The sequence below is a fragment of the Leuciscus leuciscus genome (assembly GCF_965113295.1).
Source record: "Leuciscus leuciscus genome assembly, chromosome: 5".
NCBI lineage: Eukaryota > Metazoa > Chordata > Actinopteri > Cypriniformes > Leuciscidae > Leuciscus > Leuciscus leuciscus.
The window spans coordinates 45,950,972-45,977,060 of record NC_138729.1 but is presented as its reverse complement, the minus strand read 5'-3'; the positions used below and the strand labels follow the sequence as shown (position 1 = coordinate 45,977,060).

The following is a 26,089-nucleotide window of genomic DNA, read 5'->3' as shown; positions in this document are numbered from 1 at the left end:
ACACGGTGGGCATCCAATCACGACGCCGCGTTGCCCCGCATTTCCGCACGGAGAGAGCTGTTGTTGTACAGCCTGATTTCTGCAACTATAAGTATTTAAACAATTTACGATCTAAACAAATAATCTCATCACAATCCTGTGATCGTGCATATTAGATTAGATTATTAGATTAAAGCCGCGCACGTTTCAATCGGGTTGACAACAATCTGGTTTTGTTTGTGATTTTGCAGCTAACGTTACATCTCTCAGAATGAGATATATCAATGTAACGTTATAAGTCTCCATCCAGAACATTTCATGCATAAAATGGGTTAAATGTCTACAAACTCACTGTTTGTCCAACTAACGACGGCAATCGATCTCTACTGGCGGCCTGTGTCATATAATATATTCTTCACGCGATCGCTGAGAGTGACAGTGAGTGTATTTGATGCCAGAGATGCGTTAGATGTGTTAGATTGAATCAGCTGGATCTCTCTGTCTGAGATCACTGGTGCTGTTTATTTAGCTCCATCACATCTACCTGGACCTGGTGCACATCCAGAAGAACGCCTCCATGGTGTTCCGCCGGCTCTTGCGCAAGCGTTGGGTCCTGGGTGTCGTGTTCGGATTGTCGCTCATCTACTTTCTCACCAGCACCCTCAAACAGGTATGTAGTGTAGTGGGGTCGTTGATGCTGCTGTGTTGCTGTGTCCCCACTAGGGAGGAACCAAGATAGATAGCATGTCCGATACCAAAAGTCGATTCTTTTTTGTGTTTGTGTGTGTGTGTGATCAAAAACCTATATATTGCTGTCAAATAAATAATTTGTAGTCCATCCCTGCAAAACGGACTTCAGGGTAGGAGATGGACTAAAAATATTCTCCTTAAACTTACCGCCAGATTCTGGTAGATGAATTCTTCAAACAGGATGTGGTGCTGGTCCTTCAAGAGTCACTCTCAATCTGTCTGTCTATAAAGCCTATAAAAAAATCAGTCTTCATGTATTTTACTACACTTCAGCTTGTGATTCTTATTAAGCCAGGGTCATTTTTTAGGATTCTGTACCTAACCTTAGTCTCTGAGATCCTGACACCTTGCACTTCTGGAGACTCCAGGTAGGTTGCAGTTCTGGAAACTGGTGCTGGAGACTAAAGGGTTCCTGATGGTTTCACACTTAATTATTCTTCTTAATTATTTTGCAATTAACATGTGTCTTTTCTTCTCCACCTGTATTTGTCTGACGGTCTGACCCAATGAGCATTTCACTGTCCAATGGTCATGCCTTAACGGAAATTTCTAGAATTGCATTAGTATTGCATTCCTCTCATGGGCATTTAATCATGTTTGACTTTTCAGTCTGAGTTAAATCTCTTTTTTGGCTTATTTTATCTGTAAAGGAAAACGTGCCTAATAATTATGCACACCTGAATATAAGGTGTTTTTCATTTCCAGCCTTCAAGAACAATTATATATCACTTATAAATGATTAAATAGAAAATGAATAGTAGTTATTAAGATTAATGTGGTTTGTAATTGGTAAATTGTGCCTGGAAAAAAATATGATCAGAAAATCAACGTGCCTAATAATTCTGCACGCAGTGTGTATTTATATATATATGGATTGGATTGGTTACATGTTTGTGATGATAGGAAACCACATTTTTGAGACCGTCTTTGGTACACTGCAGTTGTAAGGAGAAAATATTTAGCAATGGTGAATTTGCACATGGTTTGTCTTAAAGCATATTAACAACTTTTAAAACTTGATTTTTCACTACAGGGGGTCTTTTAGCTAGCTTGACTAGCAATAGGCCCTTGCTTATCTCAACACCTGAGAGGAGACGAACCATGTATTGGAAAAGGAATGATGTTCTTTCTGTGTGTGACATGTGATGTGTACAGGAGGAGCGAACCATCCGGGACCGGACCCTCCTGGAGGCGAGGGACTCAGATCACCCCATCCAGTGGAAGGTCAAGTTCATCCTGGGCAACAGCAGCAGGCAGATCTCACAGTGCAGAAACTCAATTCAGGGAAAGAGCCTTCTCACTGATGAACTGGGTAAGTGATCACCCCCTCACCACCTTGGCCAACTATTCACAACAAAGGCGTTATGCATTAAAGGTAGGGTAGGCAATTTCGCAGAGGCGAGCAATAGCAAGCTAGCTTTGAAAGCATGAGATCCCACCCTCCCTTCAGTCCAAAGCCATGCCTCCTTCAAAACACATGAACACACACACGTCATTAAATTACCTCATGTCTCAAAGAACATAACATTACAATAATATTGAACGTAAACAACTTGCAGAGCTCTAGTTGTACCACCTGACTATTGCAGTTAATTTCAGCGCTGATAGAGTTGACCTAGAAACGCATAATCCGAGGCTGAGGACGTGAACAGCTCCGGGTAGAACGCCACAGGTTGCCAATTAACATTTACAACATGGCGTGAACGCAGCATAAGCTCGTTGTTTTGGTGCAGGAGGAAGTGTAAAAGGCGGCTGCTGTTTGTTTGTGGCGCTCGGTGACTGTCTACAACCCTGTCTGTGCGAGCAGGGTGCATGGAGGTATTGAAATACATATGTTGACAGCTAGGATTATTCAGACCGAATTGTTAAATATTGGGGTGAATCTCAAGAAGCAACGTCCGAGTCATATTTCACCCCCACAATCAAAAACAAGAACATGTAAAGAAAATGATGTTGTTGTTTTTTTATGCACATTTTGCCTCAGTTCTCATCAACCCAATGCTGCTTTGAGGGTTTTTAATAGGGATTCTTAATAGATTGTCATTACTTTAATACTTACTGTAATCTGGGATTTTTCCCATTATTAATATTTAAAGTCAGCCTTATTGAAATCTGCAATCTGTAAAATGCAGTTTTTCTCATAATTTTTTTAAATCGGTGTTAAGATAGTACAGTATTTAATACATAAATAAATGAAGGGTTCAGATGCAAAAGCCTCTAAATGCCATCTGAAATTTTCTTATAGAATGACCATTTTTATCAAGCTCGTATATTTAAATTCAATAATTTCACTTAAATGGCAATGAAGATTACCTATTAATTGTCATTTAAGTAAAATTACTGAACTTAAATATACAAGCTTGATAAAAATGGTCATTCTAGAAGAAAATTTCAGATGGCACTTAGAGGCTTTTGCTTCTGAACTCTTCAAATATAGAATTTGTCCATTCTGCGGTAATGAAAATGTGGTTAATTGTCATGAAAATTGTGTCAAAATTCTAAAATCTTAATGGTACAAAGAAAACGAGTTTTTCGTTTGGTTTTGTGTTGAGGTATGACTTGGACATGTTCTTTAGTTGTGAGATTCACCTGATTTTGGACTACAGTTTTATAAGGTGATCGCATCATTGCATTTGTTAATAGGTAGAACTTCCGAGTGGCACTTTTACAATATTAGTTGGGGGAAATACAGGGTCGTAGCAATTCTAACTGGATTATTATTGCTTTTGGAGAGTATTTTGTCTTTTTATGGGATTGCATTTAAAAATAGATGAGGAGCGTGACTGTAAAGTATTGGGACAGAGAGGGGAGAATGTGAATTGATGCAGGCTTTATAATGACACTCACATCCACTAACCACAACATGTCAGACGCATCAGCGTTGGCGCTGCACACGTGGCGACTCGCAACAGGTGTTTGCAGTTGAGTGTAATTGTGTTCATGAGTGTTGGAGTAGTTCTCTTGGTTTGTTTGTAGCTCTTTTACTTTTTATTTTTAATACAATTTAATATTGTTCCGTGATGTCTTTAAGGAAGATGGGGATATCATTGCTGGTTTTAATACTTTTATTTCACTCTGCTGCTGGAACATTTCCGAACCGGATTCAATACACCCGAGATCTTCTCCTTGAACTAAACACAGGCAGCTTGATGTCGAGGCAACCTGCAAATTCCCCCCTGTTTAAGGACATTATGGCTTACAACGATTGCCAGCTTTTTAGTCCTGGAGAAGATGGCAGGACCAGAAGAAAAACACGTAAAAGAGGCAAAAAAGGTGGCGTGCGACAGCGCGTGAGAATCCTAACAAGGAAGAGACGTCTGCCTCTACCTTCAATAGTCCTGGCAAATGTTCAATCACTGAAAAACAAGGTGGATGAACTGCAAGCACGAGTATTTCACACACGGGAGTTCAGAAATGCGTGTGTTTTAGCCTTCACCGAGACGTGGCTGACTGCCGCAGACATGGATCCTACGACCGATATTGATGGATTCGGGGTACCAATACGTCTTGATCGTGACCCATGTACGACGGGGAAGCGGCAGGGAGGTGGAGTATGCTTTTATATTAACCCAAGATGGTGTAATAATGTGACTGTTCGGGAGAAAATTTGCCTACCGGACATTGAGCTATTGACAATTTCGGTGAGACCATATTATTTGCCAAGGGAATTTCCTCAAGTGTTTTTGTCGGTTGTGTATATTCACCCTAAGGCTAACTTTAAAAACGCAAATGATGTATTGTTCTCTGTGTTGCAAAGACTTCAGTCCATCTCACCTGATGCCCCATGTCTTGTAATGGGTGATTTTAACCGCAGTAATTGCAGCAAAACATTTAGCCATTTTCATCAGTATATCACTTGTCACACTCGAGGAAATAAGACTCTTGACTTATGTTATGGATCCATACGAGGAGCGTACAGATCCGTTGCTGAGTCCCCTCTGGGCTCCTCTGACCACAGTGTGGTGCACCTGTTTCCAACATATAAGACTGTGCTGCGAAGGAGAGGCACAGAATCACGGACAGTCCAGGTATGGAATGAGGATGGTATATTGGCCCTACAAGGATGTTTTGAGTGCACGGACTGGTCTGTTTTTTATGCACCATCTGACAATATTAATGAGTTGACTGATGTGGTGGTTAGTTATATCTCATTCTGTGTCGATAATGTGATTGATACAAAGGTTATCACCAGGCATTCAAATAATAAGCCTTGGTTTAATAATGAACTGAAAAATCTTCTTAAGAAGAAAAGTGTTGTTTTTAAAAGTGGTGATAAAGTTGCTTATTCTGTCATTAGGAAGGAAGTAAGAGCTGCTATTGCAAAGGCAAAACTTAATTATAAAGAAAAAATTGAACAAAAATATTTAAATGCTGATCAAAGGGCGGTGTGGGATGGAATGAAACTAATGACAGGCATACAGGGAAGTAGAACTACGATATCCTTAAATGGGTATACATCTAATGCGTGTTTAGCGAATGAACTTAACAAATTTTATCTAAGATTTGATGTGGATGACGATAATGTGAAGTATGACTCTGGGCAAAGCAATAGGCCTACTGTATTTAGTATCGATGCTGTTACGGTGGCTAGGTTTTTTAAAAGGATAAAAGTAAATAAAAGCCCTGGGCCAGATAATATTAGTGGTAAGGTGTTGAGAGCATGTAGTTCACAGCTAAGTGGCATATTCACAGAGATTTTTAACATGTCAGTTAGAACTCAAATTGTACCACAAATCTGGAAACATGCCATAGTTGTTCCTGTGGCGAAATGTAGGAGTCCGAAGGTTTTAAATGATTTTAGACCGGTAGCCCTCACTTCATTAGTGATGAAAACATTTGAAAAAATTGTGAGAATGGAGATATTGAAGTATGTAGAAGATAATTTAGATCCTCTCCAGTTTGCGTACAGAGCAGGGAGGGGGGTTGAGGATGCCATAACCACTCTTGTACATTTAGTAGCCCAACATCTGGAGACCCCAAAAACAAGGGCACGGCTAGCTTTCATTGATTTCTCATCTGCATTCAACACAATCAAGCCACATGTATTAGCCGAAAAATTAGTTCGATTATTTAACCTTGATCTTAATCTAGTAGGATGGATCGTGAATTTTTTATCAAATAGAACCCAGTGTGTGAGAGTCAATAATCTGCTTTCTTCCAAATTATGTTCTTCTATTGGCTCGCCTCAAGGGTGTGTTCTTTCCCCTCTTCTTTTTATTTTATATACTAATGATTGTAGGAGCACATTTGACAATAGGTATATGTTAAAGTTCGCGGATGATACTGTGATTGTGAGTCTTCTTGTAAATGAGGAGACATCCCATGGCCCAGTGGTGGAGGACTTTGTCTCCTGGTGTGCAAAATGTAACCTAAGTCTAAATATATCAAAGACCAAAGACATGATCATAGATTTTGGAAAATCTGCCATTTCAGTTTCTCCTACTGTCATAAATGGAAGAGATATTGAGTTTGTGGATGAATATCGTTATCTGGGTACAGTTATTGATAATAAATTAAATTTTAATGCTAACACAGATGCCATTTGTAAAAAGGTTCAGCAGCGTATGTTTTTCCTAAGAAAAATGAACTCTTTTAAAGTATGCTCAGTGTTAATGACACTGTTTTATCGGAGTTTTATTGAATCCGTAATTTCTTATTGTGACATTGTATGGTTTCATTGTATTAGCCTGTCCAACAGAAACAGAATAACCAAACTGATAAAGACTGCTTCGAAAGTGATTGGAGCTCAGCAGATACTGCCCCAGGACATTTTTAAAGGACATGTTGTCAAAAAAGCCTTTGCGATAATCAATTGCCCAACACACCCATTACACAAAGAGTTTGTTATTCTTCCATCAGGACGTAGATATAGAGTAATGGGAGGGAGAACAAGGAGGTTTAAGAACTCATTCATACCAACTGCTATTCTAATGTTAAATAATCTGTAATCATGAGTGTTTATTATGTGAGTGTTTGCTATGTGAGTGTTTTTTGTGATGTGCAGCACCTGTGCAAAACCAATTTCCTAAGGGATAAAATAAACTCGAACTGATGTTTTATGTCTCCTTTTTTCAAACTGTTAACACGTCTCTGGACTTATATTCACATGTATGACCAATGTTCCGTTTAACACAGACTTCTATTTCTTTCTCTTCAGGTTATGTGTGTGAGAGGAAGGATTTGCTGGTGAATGGATGTTGCAATGTTAATGCTCCCAGCTCAAGCCAGTATGTCTGTAAAAGCTGTCTGGCCAATGGATGCTGTAGCATCTATGAGTTCTGCGTTTCCTGCTGCCTCCAGCCTGATAAGGTACTTCAAACAACAAATCTTCATTTTATTACTATTCATAGTGTCTGAATTACTTTTAAACAGTCAAGTAATGGATGAAAATCTTTTTACTAGAATGGTTGTAATCAGGGTCCAAAATGAACTTTATGTCGAGTGAGAAAGTGTACATTCATTTTGTAATAATAAGGAATTTTTTTGTATGTCTATTAAATGCTTTCATCTGCCACAGTAATATAATGTACTTGGGTTATCTTAGGGGGCTTTTCTCATCACATATCGAATATGTGATTAGTGTATATGATATATTAGTATTATTTATATATTATTTTATTGATTTATTATATATTTAAATTGACTGACGTTATTTGTATTTATTTATAATTATTATTTATAACTTATTTCAGTGTGTGTGTGTGTGTATATATATACACACTGAAAGTGATACTAAAAGAGGACCAGTTTGAGTTTTAAACCATTGGAGTGAGTACAAAGAGAGTAAAGTGAGGACATTTTGGCCGGTCCTCAGTTTCTGAGACCCCTTTAAAGGCCTGTTTGAGGGTCAAGACTTGGTTTTAGGGTTAAGGTTATAATTAGGTTAAGGGTAGGTTTAGGGTAAGGGTTCGGGTAAGGCACTTAGTTGTGATGGGTAAGGTTAGCGTAAGCGGCTAGAGATTGCATTGTGTCAATGGATGTCCTCATAAAGATAGATGTACAAGAAGAATGTGTGTGGTGTGTGTGTGTGTGTGTGTGTATATATACACACTGAAAGTGGTACTATTTTTTTTTTCCTATCTTACACTTGTGGCAAACAGCACACGCCACTAGGTCACTTGCAGTGTCATACAGTATCCAGTCTTACTGTAAAATGCCACTTCAAAAATGATTGAGACACACTGTGGTTTGTATTTTCCGTTTAGTGAGCACAACAGCAGAAATGCGTTGCAACATGTTCTGAAGTTGCTCATTTTTGCTCATTATGATTGCATTATTACGCAATTACTAGAAAAAATATATACATTGCATAATGCTATATATATATATATATATATATATATGTAAATCATTGGTTGCATCTGAAAATCTGTAATCAGTCTGTAAAAATGTATGGTGGACAACTCTGCTGCTATAAATGAATGTTGCATTGATATGTTGATGACACTATCCGGGAAAAACATGTAAGATCTAAAAACAATTTTAAGTTCATGATCACTAGATGTGCGTCACCTAACCGGAATCCGAAAATCAGGCCACTCTCGTTGGAAACTCCCCTTTGACAAAAACTCTCTCTGTCTCCTGCTCTCTTCCCATCAGCAACCTCTTTTGGAGCGTTTTCTAAACCGAGCCGCAGAAGGGTTCCAGAACCTCTTCACTGCAGTGGAAGATCATTTTGAGTTGTGTCTTGCCAAGTGTCGTACTTCCTCACTGGTGAGCGTCACACACTCTCTATGACGGTTTATTGCGGCTTCAAGCTTGTTTGTGTCGTTCCAGACCAGAATACATGTAAATACCCCGCTGTTGTCTTGTTTCAGAGCGTCCAACATGAAAACACCTACAGGAACCCGCAGGCGAAATACTGCTACGGCGAGAGTCCACCAGAACTTCTGCCAATATGAATATGTTTTCGAATTGTTTGCCAGCGAACCAACTTCGAATAATGAAGGAGATTTCTTGGAGGTCTTCTCAGGGGTCCCGATGGGCCAAAATGAACTATAATCTTGACTGCACAATCATAAAGACTTAATACAGACTTTACACTGCATATGTGCGTAGTATCTATTTTTACCTCAACAGTGATGAACCTCATCAGAGAGTCCGCCCATTTCTTTTTTCTGCTAAGATTAGGCCACATATGGGTAGCCTGGCTAATTTTATCTTTGAGTGGGATTCCAGAAAGAGTCATTGTGTTGCTGCTTCATGTTAAAACACTCATGGAAACAGTGAAAGCACCTCAGATGATTCAACAGCACCCCTCACACCCAGGGTCCGTGTGAGCTCAGATTTATGTGTACGACCTGCATGTGAACTACTATGTTACTTTAATAAAGTAAATGTGATTGGGACACTGATGACTCTATTTCCGCCGACATGACGACATCCTCATTGTACAACATCACTACTGGTATTTAAGAACAACAGCAGAACTGCTATCTTTCTGACAGTATTGTTTTTATGTTATTTAAAGCACATTATGATAAATGCTTTGCTTGTTACATATACATGCAACATTTCAGCCATAAAATAAATTATAAAATGTTTGCTAGATTATGTTAATTTCCTGTCTAGCAATGTATGTTTATGCTGAAATGTAATTAAATAATGGTTTGTATTTAAAAAAAAAAAAAGTCCGATGTATGATATCAAGCCGATGTACTGCTTTTCATTCACTCATTCAAGTGAACTGTATCAGTGGACTAACGTAGGAAATATTGATTGAGGGTTTTAGGGGGCGATTTCAGATTCAGCCATAGTGAGCATTCGATGCTCCCTAGTTTTCAGGGTGCATTGTGGGACTTTTTAGAGAGCAAACGTTTCAGTGCACTGGTAGGATTTTGCAATTGAGACAGCCCTTAAATCGTCCGACTCTTTGACCAGTGCCCTAACTATTGAACTAGGGGGCTGATTGAGACGCACCCCATGTAAACCCATTAAACGAATACAAAGAAGGATGTTTCACATAGAGAAAATCCAAACACAGATGTAGGCTACTGGTTATAAATCTATTTAAAACAGCAGTCCCACCACGCAATTTACTTTACAGATCAAACATTACTTTACAACTTTTCTGCACCATTTTTAGTGATAGTTGACATTATGCCACAAATGCTGCAATTCAACATGTAATTCATGGATTTCCATTTTCCAAGCATTTCTTTCTTCTTCCTTAAATTTACTTAAGGTCATTTGCGCTCCCTTTTGTAACTGATGATTGTCAAGGTCTAATCTGAGCAATTTGAACTCATTGTGAAAGTGGAAGTATAAATTCACGGCTAGAATACGGTCCATTGCTCACGTATCTTTGTCAAGTTTCAGTCGTAATTTTAAAAGATGACTTGTGGAGGGGGATCTTTGTTGTGACATCTTATGAGCATAAAAATTTAATATATTTTGGCTTGCATTGCATCAAAATCAGTTTCTGGTCCCTGAATGCTGCCAAATTTTGCTTTATGCTTAACTTCGTTTAGATTAAAGGATTAGATGTCTACTGAATTTCTTTCAGAACAAGAATAAGCACTTTCTTTAACTTTTTTCAAGAACACAATGTGTGAGAAAATGTCAATAAATCATTTGAGGGAGACCAGGGATGGTTGTAACATGGGTTAATTTTAACACTTTCAATTTCTCCAATCAGAAACAAGATACAAATCACCTGATTCACTTCACACATGCTCGGTTTAGTCCTTATTCCACATGTGAGAAAGTAAAGTAATGTTGCAGACACAGCAGATTTTAGAGCAGAAAAACTCATTTTGATGTAAGAAGGTAACTTTATTTTTACTTTTTATTATGGCAGTTCCTGCTTTGTAGTTAAACTCATCAAGTTAAATTGTTTATTGCGTTTCTGTGAAGATATTTTTCATGCAAGTTGTTTTGACTTTTAGCTGTAAGGTGAGCTGTAGTTCATGGCTACAAGACTTTGGGTTAGTTGTAACATGTGTTGAATAAAAAGCTTTCAAAATACATTTTTGTCATAATCCTTATTTCATAATGTTACCTTATTGCTTACATATCACCCCGGTGGATATCATAATGTTACATCTCACCCCAGGGCATGTTACAGCTAACCCGGACTATGGAGTGAATTGTAACATTTCACTCCTCGTGTTTGAAACTAAACCACTGTGTTTGTGCTGCAAATATAACAGCTGTCATTTAATAGCTGATACTTGTAACTCATTTTAATCACATTTTGAATTCACTGGCTTAAAAGAACTCCAAGATACAGACAGAAATGTCACAAATGGTACAACCATCCCCGGTCTCCCCTATATCTGTCTTATTTTGCGACTCAGAAGTGAGCTACTTTCTATGAATGTGCGAACAGAAGAATATTAAAATGCTGTTAGTGGTCAAATAATTTTGCGCTACAAACCAGTGTGTTTATGATTACGGTAATACATTGAAATAATATGAAATCTGCAATATAAAGCCGCATAACAAACAGTTTTTGTACATGTAAAATAACTGGAAACGAATAAGACCAGAAGCCTTGACACATTCGTTACAAATGGCTGCACCCGCTCTTACCTTAAAAATAATGTGGATATTTACTTCCAAATACTGGTGTACTGTTCAGTAAATATAGTTTTCAAAAATTGCCAACGGCCAAAATAAAGAAATCATTTGGGGATACATGCCTACTATTAAACAATTAATCATCCTGATTATTCCAAAAGAAAAAAAAAACACATCTGCACTGAAATTAGAAAATTAACAAGCTGAAGTTTTTCATGGCCGCATATGACAGTTTGATTAATGACGGTCACTTGAGACTATAGTATTATCGCATTGCAGACTTAGCAATAAGATTGAGTCGACCACCTGCTTCCCGCTTGTGCAATTAACATTCTGAGGATTTAACACATGGCTATGAAAATTTGTAACAAAAAGTTTATTGTATTGACAATATATGAAGTAACATTCATAGACAATTTTTCATGTTAAATAGAGTGACAATATTTTTTCCTCAAAAATACAAAATATTGAAAAGTGCACAAAAAACTATAATAAATAACAATTTATTGTATTGAATTATGATGCAAAACAATATAGATGAAGTAACAATAACAAATAGTTTATGTTAAATAGTGACAATATTTGTTACAACAACAAAAATGCTGAAAATTGCACAAAAAAAAATATTATAAATAACAATTCATTGTATTGAATTATAATGCAAAACAATAAAGATGAATTAACAATAATTTAAATACTTTTTTATGTATTTTTTTTTTTTTTTTTTTACTTAAAATACAAAATATTGAAAAGTGCAAGGAAATATTATAAATAAATATGGTTGGAAAAGTTATCATGAGAACATTACTGGAAATTCTGTTAATATCAGGATCTTAAAAAGATGCTACAATACTGAGGCATACTGTAAAAGTGAAACAATCTTTCAGAAATGAATAAGTGCAGTTTACAAATAATATGGACTACTCATAAATTGTTTTGCTTTTTGGCACTATATGCTTGATGAAGCTCATCAACTCATCCAGAAAGACTACAGAGTTATTAAGAACAGTGTGTTCCCACAGTTTTCTTTCAAATGTATTTATATGCGAGAAGACAGGCTTCATTGTGTTTGTGCATGGACCTATTGTTTCTTTAACACAGTAATTGGTAAGGTTTAAGTCAATGATGATTTCGGCAGGTTTGGGATTCGCGGCACGATATCGGTTTCTTTGGTGTTTACATATCTGCGTAACTGCCTCTTGCATGTAGTGAAGTCCACATTCAGCTCTGTGCCTTTTCTCCTCAGTGGTCAAGTTCTTCAAGTCAAGTTCTGAAATTGGGTTTTGCCATAGTCTAATGTCATTTCCGTTTTTTTCATTTTCTGAGCGCTGAAGAGAAAGAGAAAGAGATGGTTTTAAATTAGAAAAGCCTTTGAACTATCATTAACAAACTCTGCTATGTCCTGTTAAACCATGGCAACACTTTACAATAAGGTTTCATTGGTTAACATGAACTAATAATAAACTGCACTTTTACAGCATTTATTAATCTTTATAAATGTGAATTTGAACATTAATTAATACATTATTAAAATCAGAAGTTGTATTTGTTAACATTAGTTAATGCACTGTGAAGTAACATGAACAATGAACAGATTTATTTTAATTAACGAATGTTAACAAATGAAACCTTATTGTAAAATGTTACCCATCTTATGAAATGAAATGTCATGTAATGATAGAGAAATAATTCTGAACTCCAGAAAGAAATCTGTCAGAATCTTTCGGACAGCTACATGTATGTTGGTGTTCATCATCATCATTATCATCATCATAGTGTAGATGGAATGTAAAGTGTCATAAGAATAAATGTCTTATCACTTAAATATGTTATCACTAATCACATAAAAATGTCTTATCACTTTAAAAAGTATTACAGAGTATCTAAATCCATATGGTTGTAATTCAACAGTCATAATATACTATAAAAAATGAGTTTTCGAAGTTGTAAATAAAACAAAGATTATTGGAGTATGTCAAGCTTTCTACTTCAAAATTTCAATTTCTACTAGCAATTTCGGAGGGAAAATGGTTTCAAAGTAAATCCTACACCAATTTGTTTTCAGTGTAGATGAATAATACCAAAATAGACAAATGCATGTGTAAAACATAACAGTGGCACCATAAAGCATTTGGACACTGAAGTTGACTTAAAATGAGTGTCACTGCATTAGATTCGCAAATATGAAACCCAAGTTGCAATCTCTGCTAGGACACTGTGAGAACTTCATACATATCCAGTAAAAATTGGTAAAAGGTCACTGAGCAAAAATTTAGCATCATTTCTTGGTACGCAATGCAATGACATTCAGACACTGTAAAGTGTGGCATAAATGCAGTGTTCTAATGTAAAGTATCTCTTAAGCAAACTCATCAGCATTTCTATCTCATTTTTTCATTAAATACAGGAAAAGATTGATACTTACAAAATCGCCCAATATATTTTCCATTCTTGACTTGGTGAGGTTTATGCGGCATAGACACATCCTGACATTGAGAGGATGCCCTCCATCTGTCATCGCCAGGATCGTCGTTAAAATCCACCAAATCAGAAGTCCTAAAAAGAAAAGTACATTGGTTAATGTCAGGCTTAAACTGTCATCTAAGTAAACTAGTTCTTACAAAAGAATTACAGATTTAACCGACCTGTTTTTGGCTCCATGATGAACATTCACAGTACTCACAGTAACTCTCAGTGCTAGAGCAAACTCTTCAGAGTATGATACGTTTTCAATGTCAAATCTGTCAACTTTCCTTCTTTTATATACGCCTGTGACTGCTTAGTCATAAGAAAGGAAATGTAGATTATCACACACACAAATCTTAAAAAACTTTCTATTATAACCAAAGACGTAAACATGCTTATCTTCTTTGTGGTGACAATCATGTCATGCTTGGGGATGCTACCCTGAGTCGAATGAACATGTGATACATGCTTAGACTCTTAATTGGCTGTGTTTGTGACTGGATGCCAGTCCTCATAATCACTGTTGATGACAACATATCTCATGCAATGTTCTGATCATGTGATGTGTGATTACTTTTAGACGAGAGTCTGTGAAAATTTGTTATGTTGCATATACGCTGCCTCGAATGTCAATGTAATGTGATGCTTTGGTCTTTTTGGGTCATTTGTTACAAACATAGTATGTTGTGTCCGTTTTATCATCCCATGCATATGTACATATATACAGGTTGCCTGTATATCTGCCTGTATAATGACATAATGTCACATGCTTTCTGTTGAATTGTTGTGACTGTGTTTGTCATAACCTAGATGTGATGTCACACAAGAATTTGTTCCTGTGAATATCTAGTGGGAGACACGCAGTTTGTATCTATTCCTTATATAGTCACTTCCTATTCAAAGTTAGATGGCTAATTGGAGATTTCCATCCATGCTCTTGAGAAGAGACACACTGTACAATACAGTTGGTATTGTATTAATAATATAATGTAAGTATTGTGGTCTAGTGGTTGAAAATCTGCACTGGAAGCTGTAAGTTTGCAGGTTTAAACGTCAAGTTGACCTAGAATGATTGACCCAGTGATGAACTTACCGTATACATTGAACTGTCTGTTTCAATGTCTTGTTTTGTACTGTCTGCTCAACTATACTAACACTATAGTGATATATAACTGTACTAACACTTATGATTAGTAATAGTAGCCTATGTGCAATCTATCTGCATTTGCTAATGTCTTTCCATCAAGTTCATGTCACAAATGTGTTGTTTCTGTGTGTCAGTCTTTTTTTTTTTTTTTTTGCAGTGATCTTCAGAACTCTTTTGGAATAGATAACCAAAACATACTAAACATACATATTTTCAAATGTCATTTATTCCTGTGATGCAAAGCCGAATTTTCACCATCAGTACTCAGTACATAGGTAGGCTATGTGAGGGGGTTCATCATTTCGCCAAGTTCTGGGAACATTCCCTATTAGCTGGGAGCCCAACCCTCAGTTGAGCGTGAATAGATTGAATTAAAAGGTATGCAGGTCGTACGAATTCGCCACAGTATAAAAAATGATTGGTTAAAAACAACCATTTATGGGTTATTTGGTTACCCAGCGCTGGGTTAAAAAATTTTTTTTTTTTTTAAAGGTACTTAAAATTGACAAAAACAGCAGACTCGTACCCTTTCATTTGCATAATTTAAATCTTTATATAATAAATCTTGCATGTCACAAATAACTTGTTTTTCCACCTCCACGAATGAGACGAGTGTTGTTATGTGTATGGGGAATACAGGCGTGACGCCGATTTCACACATAGGGTGAATTGCCCTAATGTGGGACACTGCCTAATGTGGGACACCTAAGGTCTAGTGTTTGTAGGTCCCCCATAAATACATGAATGACAGTGAAACTATGGGTTAGACAAAGCTGTGGTGTCATGTGATCAAAATCACATGACCTATCAATTGTCCAATCATATTTGAGGGTGGAGCAATCATCAAACAGGAGGCACCTTGTGTGAAGACCATCCGAAGGCCATTGACATAGAGTTTTAACAAGTTTGATATTAAGGAGTTAAATACATTTTAAACAATGCAATCCTGCTACTTTTTAGCCTAATATGCTTATGAAATGTTTTTCCATCAAAAAATTGTCTAACTTTGTGTGTATAAAATATATTTGATATTTTTATCAAATTTCTTAGTGTCCCACATTAGGAAATGTGGTTTCCAAATCCGGGACAGCATGATCAGCCTAATGTGGGACAGTACTTCAATGAGTAAAAAATGTGTGGTGGGGCATGGTTTGTGGGACAAACATGGTTATTTACATGGTTTTAGTCTTGTAATGCAATATTACAATACTGTTAATGCAGATTTTTACAGTCATGTGATTTTTTTATTCTTGGAGGGCAGTTTGAAGGCTCTTTTTTGTGTGTATGTGTGCGTGTGCATGCCTACATACGTGTGTGTCTCTCTCTCTCTCTCTCTCTCTCTCTCTCTGTCTGTGTGTGTGTGTGTGTGTGTGTGTGTGTGTGTGTGTGTGTGTGTGTGTGTGTGTGTGTGTGTGTGTGTGTGTGTGTGTGTGTGTGTGTGTGTGTGTGTGTGTGTCATGTGTGTGTCATGTATGTGTAAAAGGTATAGTTGACTTAAAATGAAAAATAGCTCTGAATTTAAAAATGCAGTAGAAAACCAATAAAGCCATTCCACTTTATTTTATGCATCTGATTAATTAAATGAAATGTATTTTAGATCACAATGGCAAAGGTGAGAAAGACAGGGACAGATTGTCAGACGCCGAAAGAGAGGCAGAAACAGGGAAAGGATAAGAGAAAGAAACTTAATCAGTGGAGGCAGGACAGGATGAAAAGAGCCATTGAGGAGTATAGGCAGATTGTTGAGGATGGTGGGGTCCCTCAGCTGAGACTGTTGGCCAGGGCATGGAATGTCCCTAAATCTACTCTCCAGTGAATCTAAAATAAAAGATTTGACTATTCTACATGTATCAATGTGATTTTTTGGTCTTTTATCATAGATTTTTCAGTGTCCCACATTGGGGACACGTTCTGTCCCACATTAGGAAGCTGCAGATTTTCTCAGACGATTTGCAATAAGAGCACTAATATGTCTATAATTTATCTTATGAATGGTAGGCTATTAAATGGTATTGGGTGTGGATTTAATGTTTTGGTTACACATCGCAATATGTCACAGAAGTCTGAAGTGCAAAAAATGTCCCACATTAGGGCAATTCACCCTAGGCCTACTCCGTTTGCAGTGCGTATGCGGTGCGTATTTTTTTCCGTACCCAGCTTTCACACTCGGGCGCGGTCCGGCAATACGTTCCAGGTGCGGTGCGTATTCAGCAGTGCAGCGATCGTTTCCACACCGAGTCTACTTTTACTGTGCTGCACGCGCTGAATTAAAGGGACAGTCTCACCATAAATGCATTTGATTAAATAAAATGTAGTAATCTCACCATAAATGTATTTTTGGACTTGCAGACTTGGAGGAGTTCCGTTTTCACACACGCTCACACACACACACACACACTTGTTTAAATACATTTATGTTGTTAATAAATAACAATAAATTGTTGTTGTACCAGCAATATCTCCAAGTTTTGTTTTTCACTGTAGAAATCTCAAATGTCATGATTTGCCAATGCAAAAGAGTACCGGCACCTTTTCCCCCCACTTCAAGCACTGCCCAGTAGGCAATGAACCCAGCATTTGGGTTTAAAAAATAACCCAGCATTTTTTAGAGTGCACCGATTCTTCAAAACGTAAATGAATTGTCATGAGCATAATGTAATTTACTGTACTGTAATTCACTTTGGATAAAAGTGATACACGACTTACTGAATTAATGAATTAATAAATTGCTAATTACTGCTCTATTGCAAAATTGCAAAAGGAAAGATGAAGCATTTAATTCCACAAATGTTGCTTATTTTAGGCCTACTCATGTCAGATTCCTCATTCTATTCAGCCCGTACGCCTCACGATTTTGCGAGGGAAAATCAAAAAGTCGATGTGAGAAAAATGCACACGCAGGCTTTAGAAATTTCTTTTTAACCACTTCCCTTTTCTGTGTTTCATTATAAGAATGGAAAGTAATCGAGATAACATTACACATAGATCTTCAGTGCGATATCGATTTTTTTTCAAAGCTAATTGCCATGTCATCATAGGACTGAAAGTTCGAACGAAACGGTTTTCCTGTTATTATCTGTGAAATCAAATTAAATTCCGGCAAACATCAGTTTCTCTAAATTACTCTTAGATACTTATAGGCCACACGTTAAATGTCTTGGATGGCATCGCGTCAGTTAACATCAAAGCAAGTGATGCTGTTCCACTAATTTCACATATGAGACATTTTTACCATGGCAAATAGCTTAGCCTACTCACTCAAGGAAATGATATGCAAGTATGTATGTATGTGTGTGGGGCGGTGTCCTTCTTCCACATGCAGCTTCATAGTGCACAAAGGAAACGTTTTGAGTAAAAGAGATAACCTGTTCCTTATTGCATTAGGAACACTTTTGACTTTTGGGTATAAGGTATAGGCTACTCCTTTGTATAGTAGGAACAGTTTTTTTTAAATCAAATATCTGAATCCTTGATCTGTGGACGCATAGATGATAACAAAGTTTCATCATCATGGCAGAGCAACAAACATCACCTTCTTGTCATTTCCTGCCCACAATCGCATGTTCAGACCACAGCCTATGGTTCAGACTTTACTGTCTGTCTCTTTTCCAAGCTACTTCAGATTCATAAGGAGATTCATAAGGTGTGGTGACAATTCACAGATAAAGTGGTTAGTTAGCGATGGGTATTTTCAATGACCAGTATTAAATTCTGCCTTTGTGCATCATAAACTTTTCCATGTAGGCCTAGCCTACGTGCAACTTTATCTCTAACCGGTTAGATACACACACACACACACACACACAAAAATAGTTTTTTTTGTTTTGAATGGACACGATGCATTTTTGAATAAACTAGCCTATATGCCATGGTCTGTCTGAATACTCGATTCTGATTGGCTGGAAGGTGTGCGGTAAGAAAGGGATAATCCACGGCTAGTTGTGCATTAAACGATTTTAATGCATAACGTAGAATTGCCCGACGTGAAGTGGATGGTGGTTGCCTCCGCGAAGTGCATTAAAATCGTTTAATGCACAGCTAGCCGTGGATTATCCCGCTTATACCATGGTAATTTGCAAGCATTGACTACTTAAAGCTGTTATTGATGTTTGCAGCACAATATTTGACAGGAAGGGTAAAACTGACGGTTATTTTCATCAGTCACGGCTCGTTAGATCTAGCATTCTGAATCTCTTTGAATCAGACAAAGAGATAAAGCGGTGCTTTTTTGAAGAAATTAAAAACTCATAGCTGATCGTTGTCAATGGAGAAAAAGGTGATGAATCTCTCTCTCTCTCTCTCTCTCTCTCTATCGATAATTAATTCCAATAAATGTTTTACTTAATTCATAAAAAAATTTTTTTATCTTACACACCACTTTATCTCTGACTTTATGTCTGATTCAAACCGGACTGAATGCTAGATCTAAGTGATGAAAATAACCGTCAGTTTTACCCTTCCTGTCAAATATTGTGCTGCAAACATCATCAATGACAGCTTTAATTAAGTGGTCAATGCTGGAAAATGACCATGGTATTCGCGGGATAATCCACGGCTAGCTGTGCATTAAACGATTTTAATGCACGACGGGGAGACAAAGAATCGCCCATATGTGAACTGCACGATTGTATTTTACAAAATACAGTAAAATCATTTAGGCCTATTGTGAAATATTATTACAGTTTAAAATAAATGTTTTCTATTTGAATATATTTTTAATGCAGTTTATTATGCAAAGCTGACATTTCAGCATCATTGCTCAAGTCTTCAGTGTCACACGATCCTTCAGAAATCATTCTAATATGCTGATTTGCTGCTCAAGAAACATTTCTTATTATTATCAGTGTTGAATACAGTTATGTAAAAAAAATAAAAATAGGATTCGTTGATGAATAAAGGTCAAAAGGACAGCATTTATCTGAAATAGAAGCCTTTTGTAACATACACTACTGAACAAAAGTTTGGGGTCAGTAAGATTTTTTTTTTTAAGAAATTAATACTTGACAGTAAAGACTTTAATAATGTCACAAAAGCTTTCTGTTTCAGTCAAATGCTTTTCTTCCTTCTGCTGATGTCTTTGGATTTAAACTTATATCGTATCTGTTTTATCAGTAGATGGTTGGTGAAACGTTAAGATGACTGTTATGACTACTCTACAATACTCAATTTTATCATAGTTGTGAGGTCAGGGGAGATTAGTTAAGAAATTACTAACTGAATAGTAACTGAATGATTAGATTTGTAAAATAATGAGCATGTTTTTTTTAGTATGCCCTTGAAAACTGTCGACTTTTCAGATGACTATATGATTTTAGTCAAATTATTTAACTCATATAATAATTTACTGTACAGGTCCCACTTAAGAGTTTTGCTCTAAACACAATATTCCTGACAGCAAAATATATATATATATATATATTTTTTTTTTTACGAAATACAGGTGATAATAAGTAATTATTCTTCAGTAGTATGATAGTTTTTCTGAATGTGCATGTATTAATGGTACAGTTACTTTTACCATAGATATTTTCTCGAAAGTAAGCCGCCAGATTTGTAGAAGTTAAAAGCAAAGGAACAATAAAATAATTACATTCAACTGAAAAATAAGAAGAAACATTTATATAAAGTAAAAATCATGTTTATTCGGCCTTGTCTGTTCTGCTGATAAGATTGTGTTGATTGCTTTCAAGTGCTTTCTATCCTCACATATCACAAATATGTTTAGTTTTAAAAACAAAAATGGTTTATTAGATGTGATTGAAAACAAACATAGCCTATAGTGTTTGTTTGTAGTTTATAATATGGGTCTTTTTTTCTTTTCTTTAGATAACCGCATGACAGTTTGGCATAATGTGATGATAATAAAAGAGGTTTTTAAATGCACAATCAATTGAAGTAAAATATTTAGTTTATTTAATTAGTTTTGTTTCTGCTGAAAATGACATTGTACATGGGATGGTTCACCCTGTTGATGAGCTCTCATATACTGAAGTCTACACACATGCATTATTAGGACAAAAAACTTGATTTGATCGATTTTTTCCTCATAATTTTCAAGGACTGTTTTTATTGTATTACAGGACATGGCTAACCATAAGATGTAGCTATAATAAGCTATAATCGTCGAATGTCACACTGCATAGGAATGTCACAATCTGACTCAATATAATATTATTTGCTATGGAATCTGAAATGATGGGAGTTGGAAAACAATGATTTTTTTAGTAGGGCCGTGTCATATTTATTTATTTTTGTTATCAGGGTGTAAACTCACAGACTGCCGTTGTCTTTCTTCAAGCTTCACTCCCACCCCGCTTTTACAGCTTTTCTCTTACAGGAAAACGGACCAAAAATATGTATGACTTATGCACAACACAGTTGCTTTTCCATGAATTCTGTCTGGAACGAGAATGTCCCTTCCACTTATACAACCTACAACAACTAAATTAAAAATGCAATGCAATTCCTTCATAATGACTTATAATACACATTAAATAAGCAGTGGGTCAAACACACTTTTCATGTGTTATGTGGTAACACTTTAGCTTAGGACCCAATTCTCACAATAACTAGTTGCTCATTAGCATGCATAGTACTATGATATTGACTGTTTATTAGTATTTATAAGCACATAATAATGCCTGTAGTGTCTGGACGAAATCACAATGACTTATTCATTCTAACCTATTGGACTCATTCATGTAAATGTCTCCCACCTCATATTAGCCTAGTTATGACTTTCTAGTTGTGTTAGTTGAACTCTAAACGCTTATATTGAAGTGTAAGAATGCATCGCTACTTTTGTATCTTCCAGACATCTTTCTTGGTACCGAATTAAACCTCTCGGTTTGCCTTAGCTATATATATATATATGTGACCATGTCACATGACCAAAACCAGTCACATGGAGCAATTTTGTGAAATTGAGATTTATACATCACATGAAAGCTGAATAAATTAAGCTTTCAATTGATGTATAGTATGTTAGGATAGGACAATATTTGGCTGAGATACAACTATTGAAAATCTGGAATCTGAGGGTGCAAAAAAATCGAAACATTGAGAAAATCGCCTTTAAAGTTGTCCATTTATGTTCGCGATTGTGCTGCATTCACTCACAAAAATAAATGTTTTATATATTTACGGTAGGAAATTTACTAATATCTTCATGGAACATGATCTTTACTTAATAGCCTAATGATCACATTATGAAATAAATGTTTTTCTCCAAAACACGTTGGCCACAATTATTGATACCCTTTTATTAAATACCTTTTTGCAATCTCCTTTTGCCAAGATAACAGCTCTGAGTCTTCTTCTATAATGCCTGATGAGTTTGGAGATCAGAGACCATTCCTCCATACAGAATCTCTCCAGATCCTTCAGATTCCCAGATCCATGTTGGCGCTGCTTCTCTTCAGTTCACTCCACTCATCAGGTCAGGGAAGTGGGACGGTCATGGCAGAAGCTTCATTTTGTGCTCCCTAACACATTTGTTGATTTTGATGTTTGTTTTGGATCGTTGTCCTGAAGGAAGATCCAACCACGGCCCATTATAAGATTTCTAGAAGAGGCCGTCAGGTTTAGATTTTTTATCTGTTGATATTTGATAGAATCCACGATGCCATGTATCTGAATAAGAAGTCCAGAACCTCCAGCAGAAAAATATGCCCACAACATTAAAGATCCAATGGTATATTAAATTGTACACATGGGGTACTTTTGATCCTTGTGTGCACCAAACCCATCTAGCGTGTTTGCTGTCAAAAAGCAATTTTTTTAGTTTCATCTGACCACAGAACCCTGTGCCGTTTGAAGTTCCAGTCGTGTCTGACAACTGAATATGCTGGAGTTTGTTTTTGGAGGAGCGAGGAGCATTTTTCTTGAAAACCTCCCAAACAACATGTGGGGATGTAGGGGTCGTTTGATTTTTTTTTATATAGGCTTTCTGACCCCAAGACTCAACTAATCTCTGCAATTCTCCATCTGTGATTATTGAAGAGTCTTTGGCCACTCAAACTTTCATCCTCACCATCCATTAAGACAATATAGACACACGTCCTCTTCCTGGCAGATTCGTAACATCTTTAGTTGATTATAACTTCTTAATTATTGCCCTGATGGTCAAAATGGGGATTTTCAATTCTTTAGCTAATTTCTTAAAGCCACTTTCTATTTTGTGATGCTCAACAATCTTTTGATGCGCATCAGAACTATATTCTTTGGTTTTACTCATTGTGATGGATGATTCAGGGAATTTGGCCTTTGTGTTTCTTCATATTTAAACTCCTGTGAAACAAGAAGTCATAGCTGGACAATTTCATGTTCCTAGTCACCCTGGTGTGCTAAAAAAGGTATATATTAATGGGAATATACTTCAGAGAATTCTAGGGGTATCAATAGTTGTGGCCAACGTGTTTTGGAGAAAAACATTTATTTCATAATGTGATTTCCCCCCCACACTTTCAATTATTTTACTTAAATGAAAGGTTAGATTTTTGCCAATTTTTTTAATGAAAGATCAAAAGGATAAACGATGCAGATTTATTTTTTACAGCCAATTTTTATCATGTTTACCAGGGGTATGATTAATTCTGAGCACGACTGTATATAGTAAGTTACGATAAAATGCATGTTTACCATCCTTTGGGGTAGAAATGACCAATTCTGGACACTGTAAGACTGAAAATACTGGTTGAGGCCTGATTTATGGGACAAAAGAGCCCTGCTGGCTAATTAACATTTGACCTCCCCCAATACAGCCTTTCTTCCTCTCAGAAACTAGGAACTCACACAAGAACATGGTTTAATGTGAATATTCAACATTGACTGTTATGTTTTTGGTGTCATTTGAAATGTCTCAAAGTGAGTGGTACAGAGATCTCATATCCAGATAGATAAAATAAAAGGAAATAAGGTTTATAGAAGTTCATAGAAAACTGGTTTAGAGATAAGGCAACCCCCCTTCTGTGGGATAGAAGCCATTTGAGGGTGGTCTTCCCCATCCCCCATGTCACCTGGTCAGGAGAGAATAAAGGAAGGTGTGCTGGCCCTCTCGGGTCTCTTCTTCTTGGCTGGACACGAATGGAATAGGGTCTCTGTCTCCATCTCTCCCTCTCTTTCTTTCCCTTTCTCTCTCTCTATCTCAGGTACAAGCTGGGTAAGATTCTTTGGTGTAACCAATGTATAACCATGTTCTAGATATTTGAATTGATTGTGGAATTGATCTCTGATATCTGAAATATTATAGGTGCTCTAAGTGATGTCACACGTTTTTTAGGCCAAAACATTTTTTGTCACATACAGCAAACATCTCCTCACTATCCGCTAGCTGCCTGTCCCCTGAACACACTGTAAAAAAACGCGGTCTCTGTAGACACCACAGGCTCCACAAACGGCAACAAAAACAAACTGGGCTCACCCGCACCACGAAACACAACAAACAGTGCTCCAGCCAATCACCGACAAGAAGCATTGGAGGGTGGGGTTTGGGGGGTTAGTGCGCGTACACATGAAGGGGGTGTGGAGGAGAGAGAAGCATGAAGAGGGAAGTTTGAATTATGGCCGACACACGACTAAAGAGACGACGTTCCGATGAACAAATTGCAAAGAAGAGGGACAAGGATAAGGTACGCGCGAAGTCCCGAATTTACATCGGAAAAACCCTCGAAAGGTGGCGAGAACTCCGCCGGCAGAAGGGCTTCCAATCCGACATTCAGTTGCTCTGTTTTTGCAGAACAGGTAAATCCATTTTTCTTTCTAAACTGACGTTCATGTTCGCCAAACCAACACAAGGATGTAATTAACAGTTAGCTAGAACTATGCAGTCAGCGTTAGCTTTGGTGAATACAACATATATGTTTCTATCAGCGATCAATCTCTATTGTAAATGGTCAAGCAAATTCACAGTAGTGCGACAATTTGTGTGAATGATTGTTTTCACCCACTGTTTGTTATGGATTTGAATGTTCATTTATAGGCTATTGACAACTTTGACTAAATTTGTTTACGCCGCCGCCGTTGTTTATGCTCACTGGGAAACGCGAATCTAACGTTATCTTGCTATTATTGCGTCCTTGTATGGGAGCTAACGTTATAGTTATAACCTCAGGTGGTGAAACGATTTTAAGACAATGTTTATCTTTTTCTGCATTCTGTTCTGCAATATATAAAAGCATTTATCTAACTTGGTGACATTACACATTGAATGAAGTATCAGTAAAACTTAACTTTGTTTTTAGTGACTACTTTGACTTTCCTTTATGCCGGAAGGGAGGGGAGGAGGGAGGAGACGGGATGAGGAGGAGGGAGGGTCTAGCTAGCCTCCGTTTTGTTTGACAACAATTCGAATGTCAACACTCCCGGCATCACTTAGAGCACCTTTAAATTGTAACGTGATTATTTTAACTGATTTTGACATTGTTCCTTTAATGGTTAAAAGAAATAATCAAACATTCGTTCACTTTTAGTGAGGCACAGATATTATTAAAACCTGTCATTTGTGGAGTCAGATGAAATAACGAGTAAATACATAAGATCAATGTATTACAAATTTAACCAACCAATACTTTGCATGAGTGAGGACAGAACACGTGATAACCTTCCCCGTGTATTGGCGAACCGGAGATTGGACCAAATATAGCGGGCCTTCCATAAAACATGCAAATTAGGCTGTCAGAAGGAAACAAAGAAACTCTCTCCCGCTAAAAGTTTCTGAGTGTTATTGGTCACTTCCCCCAAAAAAGGTGTGGACTAAGTCTTCCTTAAAGGACAAGGATGATGGCTCATCGCTATTCTTACATCTTACGTCTTACTTTTTGATCTTGTCTTAGTCTTTCTTACGTGCTCATTTCATTTCTATCTCCGGGTGAAATGGACTTAGGCTGAATTTCAAAGGCAATGGGAAGACCATAAGTAAGTCCTCTCATTTTAATTTCTGTATATTTGATGAAATTGTAACTATGACTGAGAAGGGTCAATCTCAACATAGTCCTGTTACCTAAATTATTTCTTAGATGTTGTTTATTTGAAAAATATTAACTTTTGGCAAGTCACTAGAATTTGCTCTGTGTCCTCATGCTATTAGCATGAGGACTATTAGCTATGTGGCCATATGTCATTATACCTAATGTAATAATTTTGACCTAGTCTAATTTTGAAGAGTTACAAGCAAATGTCACCCATTCGGTGGAATGACATGTTTGTGTGTGTGTGTATCTATCATGT

The 26,089-nt window shown here is 36.9% G+C and overlaps 1 protein-coding gene and 1 long non-coding RNA gene across 2 annotated transcripts; one reads left to right on the top strand and one right to left on the bottom strand.

Moving 5' to 3' along the window:
* The first annotated feature begins 39 nt into the window (after window positions 1–39).
* Window positions 40–9,077, top strand: spring1 (SREBF pathway regulator in golgi 1). The gene is made up of 5 exons (XM_082170873.1): window positions 40–649; window positions 1,885–2,041; window positions 6,887–7,038; window positions 8,329–8,442; window positions 8,547–9,077. Exons 1-5 carry the CDS (start codon window positions 557–559, stop codon window positions 8,628–8,630), a joined length of 600 nt encoding a protein of 199 aa, XP_082026999.1. The 5' UTR covers window positions 40–556; the 3' UTR covers window positions 8,631–9,077.
* A 2,880-nt stretch (window positions 9,078–11,957) lies between these two features.
* On the bottom strand, window positions 11,958–14,154 carry LOC309499580. Its single transcript, XR_014206288.1, has 3 exons — window positions 13,896–14,154; window positions 13,676–13,806; window positions 11,958–12,578 (listed from the first exon to the last, which is right to left on the bottom strand). It is a non-coding gene; the product is annotated as an uncharacterized lncRNA (long non-coding RNA).
* Between the last annotated feature and the right edge of the window lie 11,935 nt (window positions 14,155–26,089).

What these genes read in the sequence shown, in the direction of transcription:
- spring1 (XM_082170873.1), top strand. Translation starts at nt 557, where the DNA reads ATGGTGTTCCGCCGGCTCTTGCGCAAGCGTTGGGTCCTGGGTGTCGTG. An exon ending in CCTTCTCACTGATGAACTGG is followed by an intron (nt 2,042 to 6,886) that starts GTAAGTGATCAC and finishes CTTTCTCTTCAG; the next exon opens with GTTATGTGTGTGAGAGGAAG. An exon ending in GCTGCCTCCAGCCTGATAAG is followed by an intron (nt 7,039 to 8,328) that starts GTACTTCAAACA and finishes TCTTCCCATCAG; the next exon opens with CAACCTCTTTTGGAGCGTTT.